The 19,333-nt window shown below is 43.3% G+C and overlaps 1 protein-coding gene across 5 annotated transcripts in view; it reads left to right on the top strand.

The window, feature by feature from the left end:
• The window catches only part of SATB2 (SATB homeobox 2), a 203,506-nt gene that overhangs the window by 87,478 nt on the left and 96,695 nt on the right, over window positions 1-19,333 (top strand). For all 5 annotated transcript variants that reach the window (XM_075430720.1, XM_075430722.1, XM_075430723.1 and 2 more), the window contains one exon: window positions 12,234-12,410. In XM_075430720.1, coding sequence (XP_075286835.1) covers window positions 12,234-12,410 — 177 coding nt within the window. The remainder of the gene's footprint in view (window positions 1-12,233; window positions 12,411-19,333) is intronic.

The raw sequence follows: 19,333 nt of genomic DNA, 5'->3' as shown, positions 1-19,333 counted from the left end.
CTCCTGAAGATATACAAGTATACTGAGACGTCAGCATTTGTCAGTTGGCAATTTAGGGCTGCTGACATGTTGAAACCCTTATAAACAGTGCTTGAAAGGTGGGGGGTTTAGGTTGGGTGGGGTTTTTTTGTAAGGTGTAAGTCTTACTCTGATTTCTGAAGATGCAAACGTTGGTGTTGCTAGTATCTGAGGACTTACGTAAAGCCTCTTTCCAGGGGGCTTTTCTGCTTGGAATAAGGCTACACAAATAATTTACAGGATCGCTTAAAAGAGAGAGTGCGAGCCCTGCCCTAGCTGGATGCTAATGGATGGATCTTATATCTGAACTCAGGATATACTCTGAATTTCCTGGCGAGTGCTGAATGATGATTGATGTTAGGAGAAAGAGGAGATTGTCGTTATTTGTAGAAGCTGTATGAAGGGAACAGAAATAACTCGAAGAGGAGAGACAGGTAGCTCTAGATAAGAGTTTAAGCATCTGACTTGTTTTCTAAATAGAAAATTACCTGGCTAATAGTAAAAATCGTCAGTCATTTTGCTCTGACTGATGTCCTTGTATCAGACGGACATGCAATATCAAACTGTACCTTGTTAGTAGCAATGTCAGCAAGGTAAAAAAGCTCAGAAAAAGATTAATAAAAATAACTTGTCAGACTGTGCTTTATATGAAGCTGTGGCATCTCTTGAGATAACCACACGCCCACTGCGTTTTCAGAGTGCAGTAGAAATGTCTCCTGCTTAAATATGCTCCCTGCTTATTTGTTCCCTGAAGACACACACGGAGATGAAAAGACACCCCATTGACAGTAAACCTTTTCATCAGTACTAAATCTGGCAAGAAATGGCGTAAGGGGAGTTTCTGGTACCAAACCCCAAGATTTGTATCGCTGCATACAGCCATAAGGTTACTTTCTCTCTCTCTCTCTCTCTCTCTCTCTCAGATGTTCTGTTTCTATTTGTACAATGTTGAGAAGTGGCTGGATTAGTCTGTTTTTACTTGTGTGTCGCCGACACTTCATTCTCTGGAAGTTGCTGACTTTGTCTGCATTTGGACGAAAACTTCAGATAAGTGAGGCAGCTCACATAGAAGTATTTACCATCCTGGTAATCTAAACTCACAGAGAGTGTTTTGTCATAAATTTAACTGACAGGCATATATTGGAAATGAAGCATGTCATTTTCAAAACTATAACCAGACTATTTTTCGAAAGTAATATAAGTTCATATTTTGAGCATATTTTGGCTTACATACATTTCCATTATTTATATATTAAAATTAGATGTGCACAATTTCCAGCCTTATTATTTTGAATGGTTATTAAGAAATGTAGTTATAAATTATGAGTTATACAATACTTTGGAGTAAAAGGTGATTTTCATAATGTCTTTTCGCAACTTACAAATAACTTTTTTGCCATAATACAGACATGCTAGCAGAGCAACATGATAGATGTCTCTTTAAGTATCGTAGTAAAAGAAAATGACTTGTATTCTGAGGCTGTGGATAGTTTATGTTGTTTTGGACCCATTTCCCAAGCAGTGATCGAAAACAGATTACAATAACAATTATACAGTCAGAAGATGCAATATCCATTTCTGTTTTAATTGAGTGAAAGAATAATAAAAACATCATTAAGAAAAATGAGGTGGACCTGTCATACACTCTACCAATTTTTAGACTTGGAGAAAATGCAGAGTAACAGAAGTGTGGGCTGCTTTTTTTTCCATTTTTTCCCCTTTTTTTTTTAAGTGGAGTTTGTTGCGCAAGCTAAAAGTCTGGATGGTAGACTTCTTATGGGCTGCTATGAGCAAGTATGCAGTAAGCAGGTGTACTGCTTGACAGTAAAGCTCGAGTTAGGCCTTATCTGAGTGTCTGGGTTTGGCTTAATAATGAATGTAGTATTTCTGTCGTTGGTTTAAGCCTTCCTGATTGCATTAACGTGAACACGGTGTCCTCCTGACCTGCCAAACTGATGAGCTCAGAGAATGCCATGGACAGGCAGAAAGCAGTAAAAAAAGACCTCTTTCTCCTTCAAAACAAAAATGCTGTGCTACTTTATGCTCCCCCCTCAGTCTTTTGCCCCTCCAAATCTGTGAACGCATATGCCAGTAAGAGGACGCAGTGTCCTAAGCTGCTGCTACTGGGACTGACTCTTCTGTGACCCGTTAGCTACCTCACCATCTCCATCTTCTGGTTAAACCCCTGTAGACAGAAAGGCCCTGTGCTGGGTGCATGCTGTGGCCGAGTTCCTCTTGAAGAGGGACCTAACTGCAGTCGAAGGCCTGAGGCTCAGGGAACCTGGCTCTCCATTTTCTCTGAAGCCAAGTCCTGGAGCTGTAAGCAGAAGTGTCCTTTCTGCCCTACCGTTCGTGGAAAGAGACATCTCTCTACGGTAGCCTTGGCTCTAGTCGTGTACCATACAGCTTTGTAAATCAGCATTTGGAATGGCGTCCGGAAGTGAACCGGGAGCCAGTTCAGCCTGTGTAGAGCAGATGTAATCTGCTTTCTTTGGCTAACACCTCTCAGTGAGCACGTGCATTTGCACTAGCAGAAGTATCTGTAGCTCTGTGTACGTAGTGCTGTAGCAATTCAGCCTGTTGAGCCCCAAAAGCATGGACTGCAGACCAAGTGAATTCACACACAGTAGGTAGCCTGTAAGTTGGTCCTTTCCACTCTCTCCCCAAAATAGCGCTTGCTGGCTGAACGAAGTAAGTCTCCTTGTGGGTACCTGAGAGAGAGGATGTACCTGTTAACTCTTGTTCCTGCACCTCATGAGTTCTTTGATAAAGAAGTGGTAGCTATTAAAAACTGTTAGATTAGCGTGTCCTGCTGGCTGATAAAAGTGGATGTTGCTAGAAGAATAATGTTCAAATGGATAGTTGTCAAATGTGTAATCTCGTCTTTGTGAAAGTGTGGAGTGCTTCCACCACAGCTGCTGATCTTCTGTCCTTGAAAAGAAGCAATATGAGAGAGTGCCCCGCAGAAGTTGCTCTGTCTCTGCAGGGATGTGGGGTGTGGAAGGCTGGAGTTGTGACCAAGCCCCAGATGCCAGTTCTGACCCGTGATGGGCCGTGGGTGCAGGCTGTATGGACACTCCCTGCATATTGTGTGGCGAACAGGGAGGTGGAGGGGGAGGTTTGCTGCTTCTGGAGGAGGGAACGGTGGAGCAGCTCCTACTCTTTCTTTGTTGTGGTTCTTTCTTCATTCATTTTCCTGCTGCAGGTCTGATGAAGATTTGTGGTGCCCTTACATCAGAAAAATACCAGCTAGTGATGATGTTGCCATAGCAGTAGCTGAGCGCTTGCTGAAAGCATAGCCCAGTGAAGGGCTCCGTCAGTCATGGTGGAGTTTGATGCCATGGGTTCTGAGACAGTGTTTAATGTGGCTCGTCCTATTGCGTGCATGCTGGTAACTTTTGCCTGTAACCAGTTCTGCCGTGTCTGTTCACATTGTCACTCAGAAATGAGGTTTTCTAGTGCTGCCAGTATCTGAAAGACAGGAGGGAAGGAGTCAGCGATTACAAACCCATTCAGCTTGTCTTACAGCTGGAGCCTGCAGTTGGGCTTGAAGACAGAGATGTAGGTGCAGTAGTTGCGTTAGACTCTCCTTCAGCTATTTATCTGGTAACATGAAGGAGGGGTGATACAGTTTCTTCTTTTTTTTGCCAGGGGGTGGTTCACAGAGGAATGGACACAAAGGAGAAAAGAGCTTGCTGGTGGGTCCCAGTGGAGATCTCAAAACAGGCCCGAGTGTGGTACGCAGCTCTTCTCCAGAAATAAAACCTCAAACCAGCTACGAGAGCTTTTCTGTTACATTCCAGGGGACTTATCCCAGTACCAGGAGACGAGTTAATAGAACCTTCATTAAAATGCTTTTGCTAGAAGATGTTTTTTTGCTTTAAAAATTACATAATATGGTGGCGTTTGCTAGCACCACCGAAGTTAACGGCTTATTAGTGGTTCCAGTTTTCAGAGTTTAAAAATGTTGGTCATTAAAATTAATTCTGGCTGGAGCTTGGCATAGAGGGTCTTAGCCCCTTAGGCAAGTTCTGTTATGTAGTTGAGAGAAAAACAGCAGAAAGCAGTCCCCCACACCAGAACCCCCTCCCGAACCTGGACTTGTTTTTAAGTTACAGAAACCAAAACCTAAAACTTATAGGAAATTAATGGCTTAAGATGATTTTTTTTTAAAAAACGCCAGTTTAATTTGAAAGCGTTTCCCTCAATGGTTTTGAGTGAAATGAGTGTATTTTCCATTAGTTCATATTATAACATACTGCTGTGGGGTATTTTTTCTTCTTTTTTAACTGGGAAACAAGTTGAAATGACTGAGCTGTTTTATGTAGGAAAAATGTGGCTGTCGTGCCTTCACCTTTGGCTTCCGCTGCAAGCTGGATGGCCTGTGTGTGGCTCTGGCTGAGGGCACGGCGCCGGTGCTGCACGAGTGGCTGTGTGTGCCACCTGCTCGCTCGGGCTCCCTGGCACCGTACTTCGAGGTTCGGGTTACCACGGCTCCCACTTCTCATGCACTGGGATGGAGGGCTGGAGGTGCTTTATTCTCCTCTTTCATAGCTTCTGGCTCCTGGCTGCCGTGCGTGCAGCGGTCCCTGGGCTAGCCGGGTGGCACAGAGCCCCCATGGCTGCTCTCTTTCTTGCCCTTGGAACCCAGCCAGTGTGACGGATTCAAAGTTTGGGTTGAGTTAGTGCAGCCGGCTTAGCAAAGGGGGCTAGTTACCAGGGGCAGCTGATCCGCCTTGACTAGCAGGCGGCCTCGCCTCCCTCGAGTAACACTTCTGCCCCGGACACGCAGCAGCAAGGGCTGCGCCAAACACTTCGTATCCCTCTTTCTCGCTGCTTGTTTGTCTCGGCACATGCTCTGAATATGGCTTGTCTTTTGTACTGTTTTCTGAGAAACTCAAGTATTATCAAATCAATATATGAGTTTCATACTATGTTTCTGTGGTGGGATAGTGGCCTGGAATATTTTGTGTTAAACAGTGAAGCTGTTATTTCAGCTAGGAGAAAGATTCTTTGGCTGGTTAAGTTGTCAGAAGCAGGGGACATCTGCAGAGACGTTAGTGACTTCTTTATAAGATTTCCTGAGATCTGGGCTAGCTGTGATGTTTGGGAGACTGAAGCCGCAGAAAGGACTGGAAGCTGAAGAAGGATGTAAATAATATCTTGTGGTTTGCATTCACCATTGGCTAAAATATAATACATAGAAATGCATTTCCTGCCTGCAGACTTATTGAATGTGTAAAGCCAGAAAAAATAACTGAGGAGGAGGGGAAAGATATTGTCCTTAGTTTTACTTCCTCTGGCCCTCCTAAGAAGAAAAATTCTACAATGTAATGTTATTTAGCATGATTTTGTTTCTTTGGGAAACGTTGTATTAAAATCATCTGTGGACTGAGCTTTTCTTTACCAAATTGCATCCTGGAACAAATTATTTGCAACAGGCTTATAAACCGTTGAAAAGTAGGAGTTTAACGGCATCGCATTACCGGTTATATGCAAAATCAGATATCTCACGTTTTGTCTAGAAATGCATTGGAGAGCAGAGGATGAGCAGAAAGTGGAGTCCTTGGTTTTAAACAACACTTTGCTATAATGAGGTGCTTGACGCTTTTGTTTTGCATAGGACTGTACAGTTTGCAAGGATCCTGGTACCGTCTCCTGTATTTGACGTAGAGAACTCCCGCTGGCCTCCTGTCAGTGTGCACACATACAGCTTTCTTCACGTGGTTCTGAGTGGTTAGTGACAAACAACTGCAGAGTCATTCCTCCAGTCCCCATTAAAAAAGATTTACACTGAAAGAATTCTCAGCCTCCTAATGAGACTGTTGTAAGCTGGTGCTTGATATCTAAAAGGCTGAAACACAGTCCATTTACCCAAAGCAAGCATTTATTGTAAGTTAAGTGCCAACAGCTTATATTCTGTCTGATTTAATTGTATTTATAATTTATGGGGTAGCTTGAAAGTGAGCCTTAATGGACATGACTAACCCTTGCCGAAATGTGTGAGCTCTGTCTCTTCCACCTCATCACTGAATTGGTTGCATCGGCTGAGCCTGGGGTCTGCTTCAAGCCTGATCCTTCTTGAGAGCGTGTGGTCATGTACGTATGGCACTGTGGAAGCAGTGCGGTTGTGCCTGTTCGGCCTGTACCTGCAGCCCGCGCTGGGCTCGGCAGGACTTTCTGGGGAAGGTCTCGCATCACCGCCAGCTACAGCTGCGCCCTGATTTGAATAAAAGTGGTTTTGAGATCAGAGCAAAAACCTGTTTTCTCAAATACTAATTCGTGTCCTTCCTCTTAGGAAAAAACGGTTTGGAATGCACTTGATCTGTTCTCATTATGAATTTATCTTCTCTCGTTATATGTGATCTTATGGGTCTTTTCCAACCAAAATGGTTCTATGTTTATTCAGCTAGTTGAGTCGTGAATGGAAACCTCCTGAAGGTTAGCATATGCGCTCGGTTTTCATTTCCAATCACTTCAGCATTTGCAGTTTACACCGTTTTGAAGAAGTGGCACGCTGAAACTTTGAAGCATCGCTTTTTTTTTCCTTTCATTTTTTTTTTTTCCTTGATGGTGGTGTTAAGTTTTTCAGAATAGAAATTATGGACTTACGTTGCACTAGGATGTAGGATGGCCATCCTTGATGCAGAATTTCAGGTATTGCTGAATAACTGAAAGCTGTCAAACTTAATGAGTTTCTGCCTTTTCAATTAGAGCTGCAGGATGTGAGGAGGAGAACTTGCAAACCTCTCCTGTGCTGCATGGGTGCCGATTTCTGCCTTTTAAAACAGTTTTCTCAATTTAGGTTCATTTTTCAAATTTGTTTAAAAGAAAGGGAAGGAGAGCTAAATGCCAAATTGGTGTACATAAGGTCAGCTCTGTTGCAGCGCAAAGAGAGATAAATCAGTGGACTGCTTTCCCTTCACTGCCTTTGCTGGATGAAGGGCTCTCGCCTAAAGGAAAAACAGAAGCAGGTTAGGTTTAGGAAATGTTTGTAGTTTGATTGCTTCCTGTGGCTATTGCCAGTTGTGGAAGCATGCTCTATTGTTAAATATATGGAATCTTTATCTAGATAATTTCCTCAAGATGACCCCCGCTTTGCTAATTGACCTTCCTAGTCTCTGTTGTGGGGGTCTCATCTTAGAAGTCCAACTGAAGTTGCTCGTAATTCAGTGCTTTGAGGTAGGCGTGAGAATAAACATTTGTGGATTCTGCTCTTGCTGTTACCTAGATTCATTTTCTTTTTTTCCTTTTTCCTTTTTTTTTCTTTTTCCTTTTTTTTTTCCTTTTTCCTGCTCCCTGGAAAGACTAGCTTAGAGAATGACCCACGTTACAGTCTCTGCCAGGGAAATGTTTTCTGCATACGGTAATGAAGAGATTTTTGTAGTTTATGAACTTTCGGATAAAAGTCCTGGTTTCTGAACTCCCAACCATAGAAATGTACTTTGTCTTTGAGGGAGATTACTGTCCATGTGTGTCCGTGTTCTGTTTAAGTAAAAAACCCAAAATAACTAACAAATGAAACCTAAAAACCCAAAGCACAACAGCAACAACAAAACCTGTATTTTCTACTTTTTTCATTTGATAAAAATCTCTTCACTGTAGTATGATTTCCTTTGTGTTTGACACCACCATTTGATCTCAGTTTTCAATAATTTTGGTGGGATTCACTCCCAGAAGAAAACATGCTTGTGCTGTGAAGTATTCCCACTAGAAATCTGGGAAGTCTTAAAACCTCATGTTACTCAGGGCTAAGAACTGGCTGCTTTATTAATTCTCTTCTAGACAAGCCCTGTACAGTAAATCTTTCTGTAACACCATGCTGTTGAAATTAATCAAGCTGATGTTTGGAAATCGTTCAAATTAGATTAAATTAAATAATACCTAGATGGGGCTCAAAACTTGTGCTAATGGAAACAGATTTTAATCTAAAAAGACACAGATTTTATTGGTGCCTCTGCTGATTGGTTGATCTTCATATTATACTTAATAGGACACGCAAGCACTGTTCCCTGTGTAATGACTGAAGAGGTGGGTGGCTGAAATAGTTTAACCTCCTCCTCCTCAGCTTTCTGTATCCTTTTCTTGTTTGCTATGAATGGTAGTGTGGAAGCGGGAAACGTGTAGAAGTTCAGTGCTGATAGTGTCACGTTTATTACTTGCTTTAAAGCATGCACTGGACAAAGTATCATTTGTGAATGAACAGAAGAAACAGTGCAGGACTTCTTAATGTCTGCTCTGTCTTGTCCTTCTGGTTGGTAATCACAAATTTACAGCTTTTACTTACAAATGTTACAAATGAAAATATTTTCCAAGGAACTGCATGACTGCAGTTTGATAGTACTTTTAACTGCCTTCAAGTTTTTTGTAAAAATGAAGGTTTTACACAGCAGAGTGTCCAGAGTTTTCACTTCTTGAATGAAATATTTGTTTCTCTTTCCTTCGTTTTTAAGAATGGATTATTCCCCAGTGAAATAAAACTATAGCTTGAAATGGGCAAGGAGGAGAAAATGTGCATTTGGACACAGGTCTCTTTGATACATATTTAATTTCTTCTTAATTTCTCTGCCCCTTAGAAGAATGTCAGCAAAAAATGCAGCTATATTTACAAAGTCTTCTGCGTATGTTGCAGCTTTTCCATGAAAGCAGGAGCAGAGCTTAAATCCCATCTCTGATTTGTTTTAAAACAGTGTGTTACACAAAGGTACCGGTCACTGCTAACCGTTCTGGGTAATAGTGGGAACGGTTTCTTCCCTGTTCCCTTCCACGGATTAGAAGGATTTCTTGCTGCGTACGGATGTCGGATGTCGTCGTAAGAGCCTTTACGCACAGCTTGTTTTACATTTCCCTAACATTTTATGCAGATGCTATCTATATGGGGTCAAAGCTCTGTGAGAAGCAGAAGGAGCTGGTTGTAAGTCAGTTAAGTGAATTAACATCAAGGAGAAGTCTTTTGTGTAATTTGTGATTGCTGTTAATGTTTTGTGTGCATTCCAGCATTGCGTTCATACTTCAAGGAAATAGTTTCCTTTTTAGCCCTGAGATTACCCCTTGTTTTCTCAGTCTGTGAAAATCAGTGCCGTGTGTCATCAAGCATGAGCTGTACAGCATCGTTCGCTGCAGCATCTCTCTGAAGCTGGGAGAGCAAATGCACGGAAGTTCAGCGTGGAAGGGACCTGAGCCCCCTTTGTGCGTACGCATGGGAGAGGGAGAACGACAGTAGTCTGGCTAATGGGGCGTTGGGGAAAGAGCTGAGGAGCTCCAGGATTTACGAGTGAGGCTGGCTTGCATCTCTGTAGCACTGCATGTGAGACTTTATTATGGATGCGTGGTCTCCTGCTCTCAGAGTATTGCTGTAAGTTCTTCAGCTGGAAGGACAACGAGCAGTGACTGACTTGTGAGGGCCCTGCAGTGAGCTGGTGGTGTAATATACGTATCTAGGAGCAAGGCATTGTGTATATCAGTGTGTAAAGAGCATGTTGACTTTTGGCTGCAGGTGTTTTTTCTTCTGATTCCAACGTACTGAAAGTTTGTTAATTTATTTTCAGATAACATCAGGAAACAGAGGAGTTTGAGGCAATAAATCTATTGTAGACATTATAGCTTAACTCTCCAATGCAAAATAGAGGGCAAAGCAGATGGAATTTCCTTGGAGTGAGACTTGCTTGGAAATAAGTTGTATTTCTGTTGTTTTTTAGTAAAATGAGATTGGTATTAGGATTCCAGACGCTATAGCGAGAGGCATGAGAATGGGTTAGCAATGGCAGATGTGGTAACCTGCCCTTTGCTCTCTGTTTTTAAGGTACTAATAGCAGCTTATCATCAGTTACGGTGGGTCACAGAGTTGAGAAATGTTTTTGCAAAAGCTGTTTCTGTAGCAGGGTCCCTGCAAGCATGGGCAGCAAAAAGGTGCAGGAAAGTCATTCATGGGCAAGAGTCCTGTGGGTCCTTCATGCCATCTGTGGTGTCGTGTACAGCATTTGAGATCCTCTTTGTACTGAGACAGTAAGCAAGTGTGGAGAATAGGTGCAACTTCTGTGCTGAAAAGGTGGAAAGACTGTTATGTGGCGAGGAAGGCATCCAGCAGGAGCATAAAAGATGCCGTGGCATCCCTCTCATCAGTTTGCATTCACCTACTTACGTTTTCCCAAAATGTGATTTACGCAACCAGTGTCACAGCCTCAGCATTAGTCCAAGTGTCTGAATCTTTTGTTAAGACATTAATAACCCAATCAGAAGTGCTATGATGGACTGTATGTTCGACAGAAGGGGAAGTTTGTCATTCACGGAGGTTAAATTTCATTTTAACTAGTTAAATGATTTATAGACAAATAGAATTCTGTCTTTAGCCTTTGATAGAAATAGAAATTTTGTCATTGATTTCAGACGAACAAGATCAGCCTTGCACTGTCTTTCAAGAAAGCACCTAGAGATTTTTTTTATTTCACTGAGGTTTGTTTTGGTTTTTTTTTAACACTGTTTTGGAATTTGGCTGCTTGAACTTGCAAAGTGCACCAGTTTAACCCAGAATCAAGCAGTGAAGAGGAACCAGCATCAATGTGATGACATAACCTACTTACACATTGCTTCAGGATGTGTTTTAAGACAAAGAACTAAAACGTATCAACTGGGTATGGTGGCTTGTAGCTGCTGCTGCTGGCCTGCAGTTAGAATGTCAGACTGGGAGCCGCTCCATGCCAGATAGGTCACTGAGTGAGAACAGCGTATCTAAAATATATTTTAAAGTAAATCTAGTCTCTGCAAATTCAAGATAAGGAGTATATAAGTCCCTTAGCAGTTGTTATTGGTGTGACTGTATCCGTTTCAGGGCAGGGTGACTGCTCCGAAGGGGTACGTAACTATTGGTTTGTAGATACTGAGGCTACTGATAGCAGAAGATCTTGAAGGTATTTAACTGGCTTTGTACAGAAGGAGAACTGAAATGTGGCTTTCTCCTCTTTTTCTCTTAAAGCAGTGCCCAGTCCTGGAATACAGTGATGTGTGTCTGGTCTTTCATAAATATATTCAGTAATTTTTCATAGTTGTTTTTTACCGGAAGTGGTTATATTTTGTTCTGAAGAACAGGAGAGAGATAGACTTTATGGCAGTAATATGAGCCTTAGATAGCACATCTGGAGAACTGCTTTAGGCTGAGATTTGTCTCTGCCCCAATATTTCCTAGTTTATCTAGGGGCTTAGTTAATAAATTAGTAAATTTCTGTGACTGGCGGTAATAGTTTTTCCTTTGGCAACCCCGTAACTACAGCCTGGCCTGTAGCAGGCGATGGAAATGGCCGTGCAGTTCTGTAAGCTTTCCATCTGTTCCATTTTCACTCCATGCACGTGTTTCGAGTGCTGTAGGGCCGTCTCCTGCAAATTGGCTTGTTTCTCTGCTGTCTGTAGTATTGAATCCCTTTAAGTTCATGCCCCACAATTTATTGCCATAGATGACTTGATCCTGTAACCACAAAAGTAAATTTGCAATGAAACAGAACAAAATTGAATCCAGACCACCCCCTGAGTTTTCCACTTCTGTGGTTGCTCGTCATCCTTGATCCTCTTTCGAGGAGAGCTGTTCTCACTCTCTTTGTACGTGCAGTGGGAGAACAGCCACTGGCACCTCTGGGTCTGCGTGACCGTCAGCTGCTGACATAAGACTATCGTTTTCAGAAAAATCAATGCAGGGGTATTTTCCTTGCACAGCGAGAAGCCTGGCCATGGTCTGAAAATGTGCAGATATGTCCCAGCCAAGAGCTGCGTATGGGACTAGCCTCTGCTGATTCCTCCGTACGTTCGCTGTGTGGAGAGAAGCAGAAGTAGCATTTGTGTGTCAGGTTTTCGTATGGCTGAATGTGGAGAAGCTCTGACCTGAAAGAACAGAGACATTCACGGAACTGTAGAAAACTCTGCAATGTTGAAAACGTCTCCTTAGGAAATCTTGTTTGTCCTCATGCTGACTGTGATTCTGTTCCCAAATTGTATTCTCTGGAGCTTTTAGTGTGGTTCTTAGATCAGTCAAGTGATGAGACTTCAGCATTTCCCTTGGAAAGAAAACAAAAGCTATCCCACAGGGAAGAAAGGCGGATTTCCACTGAAGATGAACCTTCTAGGAGGTGTTATAATTTACAGCTTTAATCAGAGATGTATGACACACTTCTTGTTCTTCTCTTACTGATTCTTTTTTGGTTTGTTTTTTGGTTTGTTTTTCCATCTAGGTTTGATGATTCCAGTCTTTTGTGTGGTGGAGCAGTCGGACGCCTCCCTTGAATATGATAATCGAGAAGAGCATGCCGAGTTCGTTTTGGTTCGCAAAGATGTGCTCTTTAGCCAGCTGGTGGAGACAGCGCTCCTGGCTCTGGGGTATTCCCACAGTTCTGCAGCTCAGGCACAAGGTATTCAATAAAGTTCTTTTTCCCTCTTCTCTTCACTGGCAGAAGACAGCGCTTGAGGTTGTTCGATAGAAGGAGAAAGCAAGAAAATGGATGGCAAATCTTGGAAGCAGTTATATCTGTTGTGTTGATTGCTTAATCCCAAACTAGGTGTACAATAAGCCCTACCTTGTTAGCCTGACTAGAAAGCATTAGCTGGATCTTGCTGAAGTGTGAAATATGGTGATAATGATCAGTCAGCATATTCAGGACACATTTGTTCTGTACCACGAGGCAGGTTGCTGCTTCGAGGAAGTCAGCACAGAAGATCTGGGTAGAACCTCTAGGTGTACAGCTAGATGGCATCTAGTATTCCTCTTTGTATCAGGGCTGTTTTGAACAGCATATTACAGTCTTTCGTTTTTAAAATTATACATTGTATGTAATGGTTATCTATATACATGCTCTCTTTATGACCGGTAGTTGTGGTGCTAAGCGTGCAGGCTGATTTCTGTTTTCCCTTACCTACTGTATTGCTGCAAAGGCCGTTGTAAAGCTGTGCGGTCCCTTCCACTTTGAGATGATTCTTCAGTGGCAGCCAAATCTTAAACAAAGCTTTCCTATCTCTACCCAAAATATCAGCTCGTAAAAAAACAAACAAACCTAAAATTCTAATCCTAATGTCTTGAGGGAGATGGGCAGGAGGTGGTGGGTTGGGAAAAATCTTTCCAAAATGAACTTTGCGTTTCAAGAGCCTTTTCTGTACTGAACAGGTTATTTCAGTGCTTATTCTTCTGGCTGAGAAGCCTGCAAGTTTCAGTTTCATTTCTGTGTCAGCAATAAAATCTGTGCACATTTAGGGTACTTTAATAGAAGCTTTGTTGGGGATTTGGATTTTGTCTGGTGGTTTTAGTTATTTTGTATAGCTAGGTATTTGAACGTGCGAACAGAGGGAGCAACGGTGGCGTTGAATCCAGGAGTTCCAGGCAGTGGTTAATAGCACAGGCTACTCGTACAAACTTCTTTCCAAGCAAGGTGATAGCGATTCATTTCCTTGGTCAGCCTCTGCTCTGTGAGAGAGGCTCAGGTTCTTCATACAGACAGAGCTCACGCCCATGTGTTTGTTTACACAATACGGTAATAAAAGCTCTGCGAGAAGGTAGTTGTTTTGGTTTTTAATATGAAACATTTCATGTCATTTTAGGGATCCTTTTTTCCCTGACTGTGAAAGGTCGGCATGTCCCACTGTTTCCATCCTGGTGAGCCAGCTTCCTGTTTGACAGCACTATCCATCTCAGTTAACACAGTTGCTCAACACGTTGCGAGCTAACATGTGGAACACGCTGCATTAGCTGGCCAAGATTTGATTCTTGGCACTTACAAAGGGGAATGGGCTTTGCAAGAAGCCTTCTCCAAGGAGGCATGCCATTCAGTGCAGTGATCCGCACTGGCTGAGCGTCTCACTTGAGGGAACCTTGCTTTTGCAGCATCTCCCTGTTGCGAAAACAGCAAGGAGGAGCGACAGATTGACTCACGGAGGAAATTAGTCACTGTGCAGGGAGGAAATGGCCACTGCGTTTTTGAACTACAGGCTTTGACAGTGAGTGGGTTCAGATACTAATCTGTCGCTTGATGTGTTGCTCAAATAACTCATCTAGAAAATAAAAGTTGAATCTCTCATTGTTGGAATTAGTCCAAAAGAAAAGACTTCAGCATTTTTGTCTTTAAGGCAGCAGTTGCCTTCCGCTAGAAAACATTGGATGGTACAATATTGAGATACGGCACAAAATGCCTTAAAGATGTGTCAGCCAACAAATCTCTTACTTGGTCAGTTTATTTACCTTCACACTGAAGGACCTGTTCTCCAAAGTCAAAATTTTATACATCCGTGGGCAAATGCTGCAGGTCTTGCTGATTTTAAGATACAAAGCTGAAGTATGCAGCAGCATCTGTAGGTTTTGCTTCTGTGCTAGCTGTCTGCAAGCTCAGATGAGGTACAGACAAGAGTGCTGATAGATCTGTGAGACTTTAGTTTAATAAGAAAATTGATAGAATATTGGGCTATAATCTGTCGACTAGGGTTGACAGAAACATGCTGCTAAATTGTTGATATAAGGATTTGTTTGGGAACACAATATCCTGATATTAAAAACAGGAAAAAAAAATAAAGCCATTTGCTTTATTCATTCCAGTCATAGGAAAAGTCTGCTTCTGTTCTAGTGCTTGGGATTGAGTTCATTTAGCAATATCCATTGATAAACAGTCACTCTAGTTCTGCTTTGTGCTTTACGATCAGCTGAATTACAGGAGCTGCATGAGAAGATGAAGATCCTCAGGTGCATTTTTCAAAATGGTAAAACTTTGAGCAATGTGCTGTGCCAAGCACTGACATAAGTAGCTGTCCGCGTGTCCTCTAGGGACAAAAGTGTCCCCAAAGGAGCCGTGCTGCGGCACGGGGCTGCCTGCTGGGCAGAACCCTGGGGCTGCAGAGCTTCCCGAGGAGGTGATGCCGTGTCCCAGCATGGGAGCTGTAGCCTGGCCTGGAGCCTCACGTACCAGCCCGTGGTCACTGGGCTAATCATGGCTAATTATTAGTCCTGGTCACTAGGTAAATTGAGAAGTCTCAGCATAAATAATCTTGAGACAAATATGTATAAGGAGGTGTACATGAAGGTGGCCCCATGCCTCGCTGGAAGAAGGTCTGTATTCCTGCACAGTTTGGGCGGGACACGTTCATTCCACAAACAGCTGGTGGTTAGCATTTTTTGTTGATGGTGGCAAGAGCAGAGACTTTTCCAGCGAGTGCTGCCCTCGTGTTCTGACAGGAGCTGTGAAAAGTCTTCTGGAACAGCATGGGAATTCATTAACAGCTTGGCACTGGGGTGTGAAAGTTGGTGGTGTGAATGGCAACAAAGGTTTAATAAACATTTATGTATTTTTCTTTCATCACTGGAGTCTACACCTGACACTAGGGAACTTGCTATATGTGCCTTCCGGGGAGGAAGACAGTCACGCTTTAAAGGGGCACCTGTTCTGTCTGTAATTTAATAGAATTTTGTTTGGCTGGTTTTGTTTGTTTTTGTTTTTTTTTTTACTTGTTGTTGTTGTGGGTGGGGTATTCTAACTGGGCTATGCAAGAGAAGGGAACTGGTAAGGGCTACATACAGTATATAGTGCTGAGTACTGGGACCAAAGTAGTGTGAAAGTAGCTGCAATCTGGAGTACCCTGTGTGCAGTCCTGCAGCTTTGGAACCTGCTGTGAAAGCTGATTCACTACTCAGTGTGGGGTGGTGGAGGAGCAGTGCTAGTTTGGTGCTTGTAGCAAGTTGTACTTTCTTTGAATCAATATGAAAAAGAAAATCATGTGATTTCTTGTGAATATATGTATATATGTTTGTTTTTTTACTTTTGGCCAGTTCCTTGTTAGCTGTTGTGAGTGTATACACAGAACTGGTATATATTGTCTGCGAAAGCTTGCAAAGCTGGATGGGCCATCCGAACGGAGCTTGCCTTCTCCTCCCATGTGCTTCTGGTGGGCGTGTTGGCAGGGCAGCGTGGGGTGCCTGCCTGGACTGCTGTTTGCAGGCAGCATTCGCCGGGCAATGGCAAAGTGGTTGCTTGGGTTCGTTGCTCTGTGTGGCCACTGCAAGGGAAGGGCTGTACAGAGGAGTGAAGTGGTGCTGATACACCAAGTGGAGCAGAAGGAGGGATGAGAAACAGCGGAGGTAAGTTAACACAGAGCAAGAGAAACATTAGATCTTTCCCATCCCTGTCACGGTAGAGATTGTCAAGCCCTGGTTCTTAATCAGTGTATTTCCATGGGCAGAGCCATTGCAAGAGGCAGTGCCTTGCGTTAATGCCTTGGAGGCCCCTCTTCGCGCTGCCCAGCTTCTGCTCGTGCTGCATGCCGACTGGAGAGCTGGAGGGCTTGTGGCTGCGAAGAGCTGGGGGTGGCTGGTCGGAGCAGAAGGCTGGAAGGAGAGGCTGACAGTGGTCACTGGGGAAGGCATAAGACAAGAATGAGAAGCAGAAGAGGTTTAAGTATCTTGCCTTGCCATGTGGAGTTGTGATAGCTGGGTATGGAGGGTGATGCTCTGAGGATCATGATTTTAGCAAGCTGAGGTCAGACAGCATCAGCCCTGTCAGCCTTGCACAGCTGGAGTGGGCAGGAGGAGAGTCTTGTTGCTGCCAGTCAGTGCCTGGCCAGAGTCGCTGGCGGGGTCCCTCTGCCCTAGTGTCGTGACACCCAGAGGTGTATCTCAGCACTGACCGCCCTGCTCCAGCCGGTGAGGCTCTGATGTTGCTTGCGGCCACGTGGTGGGACAGGCCTGGCTTGGCTTTGGTGCTCCGGCAGAGCGCGCAGTCGTGGAGCTGACCTTGCGGTGAGCTGCAGTGAGAGGGGAAGGTGGGTCTCCTGACGGTACAGCGAGGAAACCAAGGGACAGACAGGTAAGGGCTCTCCTCTGGATCCGTAATGAACGTGGCTGGGGCAGGAAGGAACCCAGACTGCGGGTGGGTTCGTTTCACCTGAGGGCTTAGCCCTGCTCTCTGCTGTTGACTGGAGGCCTCTCGCGCTGGCGGCCTGCATTTGAGTAGTGTTTCAAAGTAAAGACCAGATGTGTTTGATACAGTGACGTTTAGTGAATCGGTCCAGACCCCAGGGTGCTGTGTGTGAGAGCGTGGCAGACGGAACGCTGGGCTCCTTTGCTGGCTAGCCTTTGTGAGGCTGCTACGGCCGCCTTGCTGCTTCTGGGGCTGTAACCATGTGTACAAATAGTTGAAGGGTGTCAGTACTGATGGGGGGCCTAAGCTGGTCCAAAAGGGGGGGGCTCTGGGGCAACTGGAAGGACCTGAGCGGATGGTTAGCAGGGAAAGATCCTGTGAAATATTCCCATCTGTGCTGTCTCCAGGACCACAACAGCTTCCAGTTGAATGTCAGGTAAAGGCGGAACATACCAGCTGGGGGCTGTGTTGAACACGCACAAGCTGGTTTTATGTTTCTATATCAAGAAAGGTGCAGTAAAAGTGTAGCGAAACCCTGTTAAACTGTGCTTGATGTGTACAGCTAAGTTTGCTGCAGAGAGGAAGACCAGATACGCTATTTTTAACACAAATGCAAGGCAGCAGTATGGGAAAAAAGGACAGGAAAGCTGGGTTCAGTTTCTTCTGTGAATAATGTGCAATAAATTACAAGGGTGCTATATAATCTGGGATCTTCTGGCTTCTCAGCCAAGTCCCCAGTGTCACTTGTGTGTATGAGCCGTGGCTCCCTGTTTGCGTGATCAAAGACCTGCTAGTCAGTCTTACACTGGCTTTAATGAATAGAAGAGACACTGGCAACACAATGACTTAAATACCAAGACTACAGTGATCAACAAACTAAATGTTGGGTCACTGTTTGCTGCTGCTTTTTTCTTTTTCATCTGTATATAGTGTAGTGGTCTCGCCTAACAGAGTTGTCAGTTCGTCTAGAGTTGCTGTGTTTCTCTCAGCTCAAACTCTTTTGGGACAGAGTGTGATCACCCTGATAAACCAATGCATCTTAAAACAAAACAAAACAAAAACCCCACCCCAAAACAACGGAAATAAACCAATCCAGCCCTCTTCGGAGCTCTCTTTAGCAGTTTGGTCTTACTCCATCTTTAATTAACAGCTTCTTACCTTAAGTAATCCACTTCTGCCCCCCTTGCTTCTATTGCAGGCACTTTCTATGGGTAAGGTTGTCTTTCTTCTCTGCCATTTTGCAGGTGAAATTCTAAAAGGCCCAAATCAAATCATTTAACAGTAATATGTGTGAGGGGTACGGCTCAACATCTTGCAGTAAACTCTGACACGCAATTTCATGATAACTTCTCTGGGATTGCTAAGCAGGCTGGATTTCTTGCAGTGATACTCAACCATCCAGACCAAAGTTTTCCTTGTAAAAGCTGCTACTTCTTGAATTGTACATTGCTTGAGTTGTATGGTTTGTCTTTCTCCCTGATGTTTGAAGAAAGTGGGCTGACTAGTTCTCAAATATTTCTTTCCCTCCCTATATACAGACATTTACCAGCAAATCACTGTTTTGTCTACCTTACAAAACTCTTCATGACAACTGTAAATGAAACTCAATTACAGAAACCACGGGAGAAAGTCAGAATTTAATGAGAGTGCTGAAAACCTCTTCCTTCTTTTTTTTTTTCTGGATTGGCATTTCAGTGCATAATGGACAGAGTTTGAAAGACACTGTTGTTAAAGGTTCAGCATTGCATGCCATTTCAAGTAAAGCCCCATAATTCTCTTCAAACATTGCTTGGAACTCTTAAGAAATTGTGTGTAAAAAAATAAAAGCAGAGGTGGGGATTGAGGCTGCTTTTATTTGTAGGGTTTACTAAAATTAGTGTGCAGGGGATTTTTTTCTGGAAAATATTACATAGAAATGTTAGGAAGTATATTTATATCTATAAAATGGAATATATTTTATGTTTTACTTCATATATATACATATATAATACAGTTTAATCTAAAATGTGTGAAATATGTGTATTTACATATACACACATACAAATATATATTTGTATAAAAATACAATATATATATGGAAACAGAAGATCAAAATCCAATTAATAAACCAACCTCGCAGGTTACTTGTCGCCCTCATTCTCCATCTGTAGTGTTACTTTAAGTAACTTCATTATCCTGGCAGCATGAACTCTGCTGAGTACTTGATTCTTTGACAAGCTCACTGTGAACGCACTTAACTTCTACCCAGCGGTCAGGAAGTATCTGTCTCTCCTTTTCTTCCCTGCAGCCCCCCTGTGCTGGTGTGCGTGAAACACGTGGTACTGGCTTTCTGATCCCAGTGTGTTACTTACAGGAGTCTTGTGATGGAACAAAACCTTCTGCAAATAATAATCTGTCTTTCTAGGTGGAAACATCTGTGTAGTGTAAGTAAGTGGGTGATTGAT

The sequence above is a fragment of the Opisthocomus hoazin genome, chromosome 9, assembly GCF_030867145.1.
Source record: "Opisthocomus hoazin isolate bOpiHoa1 chromosome 9, bOpiHoa1.hap1, whole genome shotgun sequence".
NCBI classification, from domain to species: domain Eukaryota; kingdom Metazoa; phylum Chordata; class Aves; order Opisthocomiformes; family Opisthocomidae; genus Opisthocomus; species Opisthocomus hoazin.
This window is presented reverse-complemented; position numbering and strand designations above follow the sequence as displayed.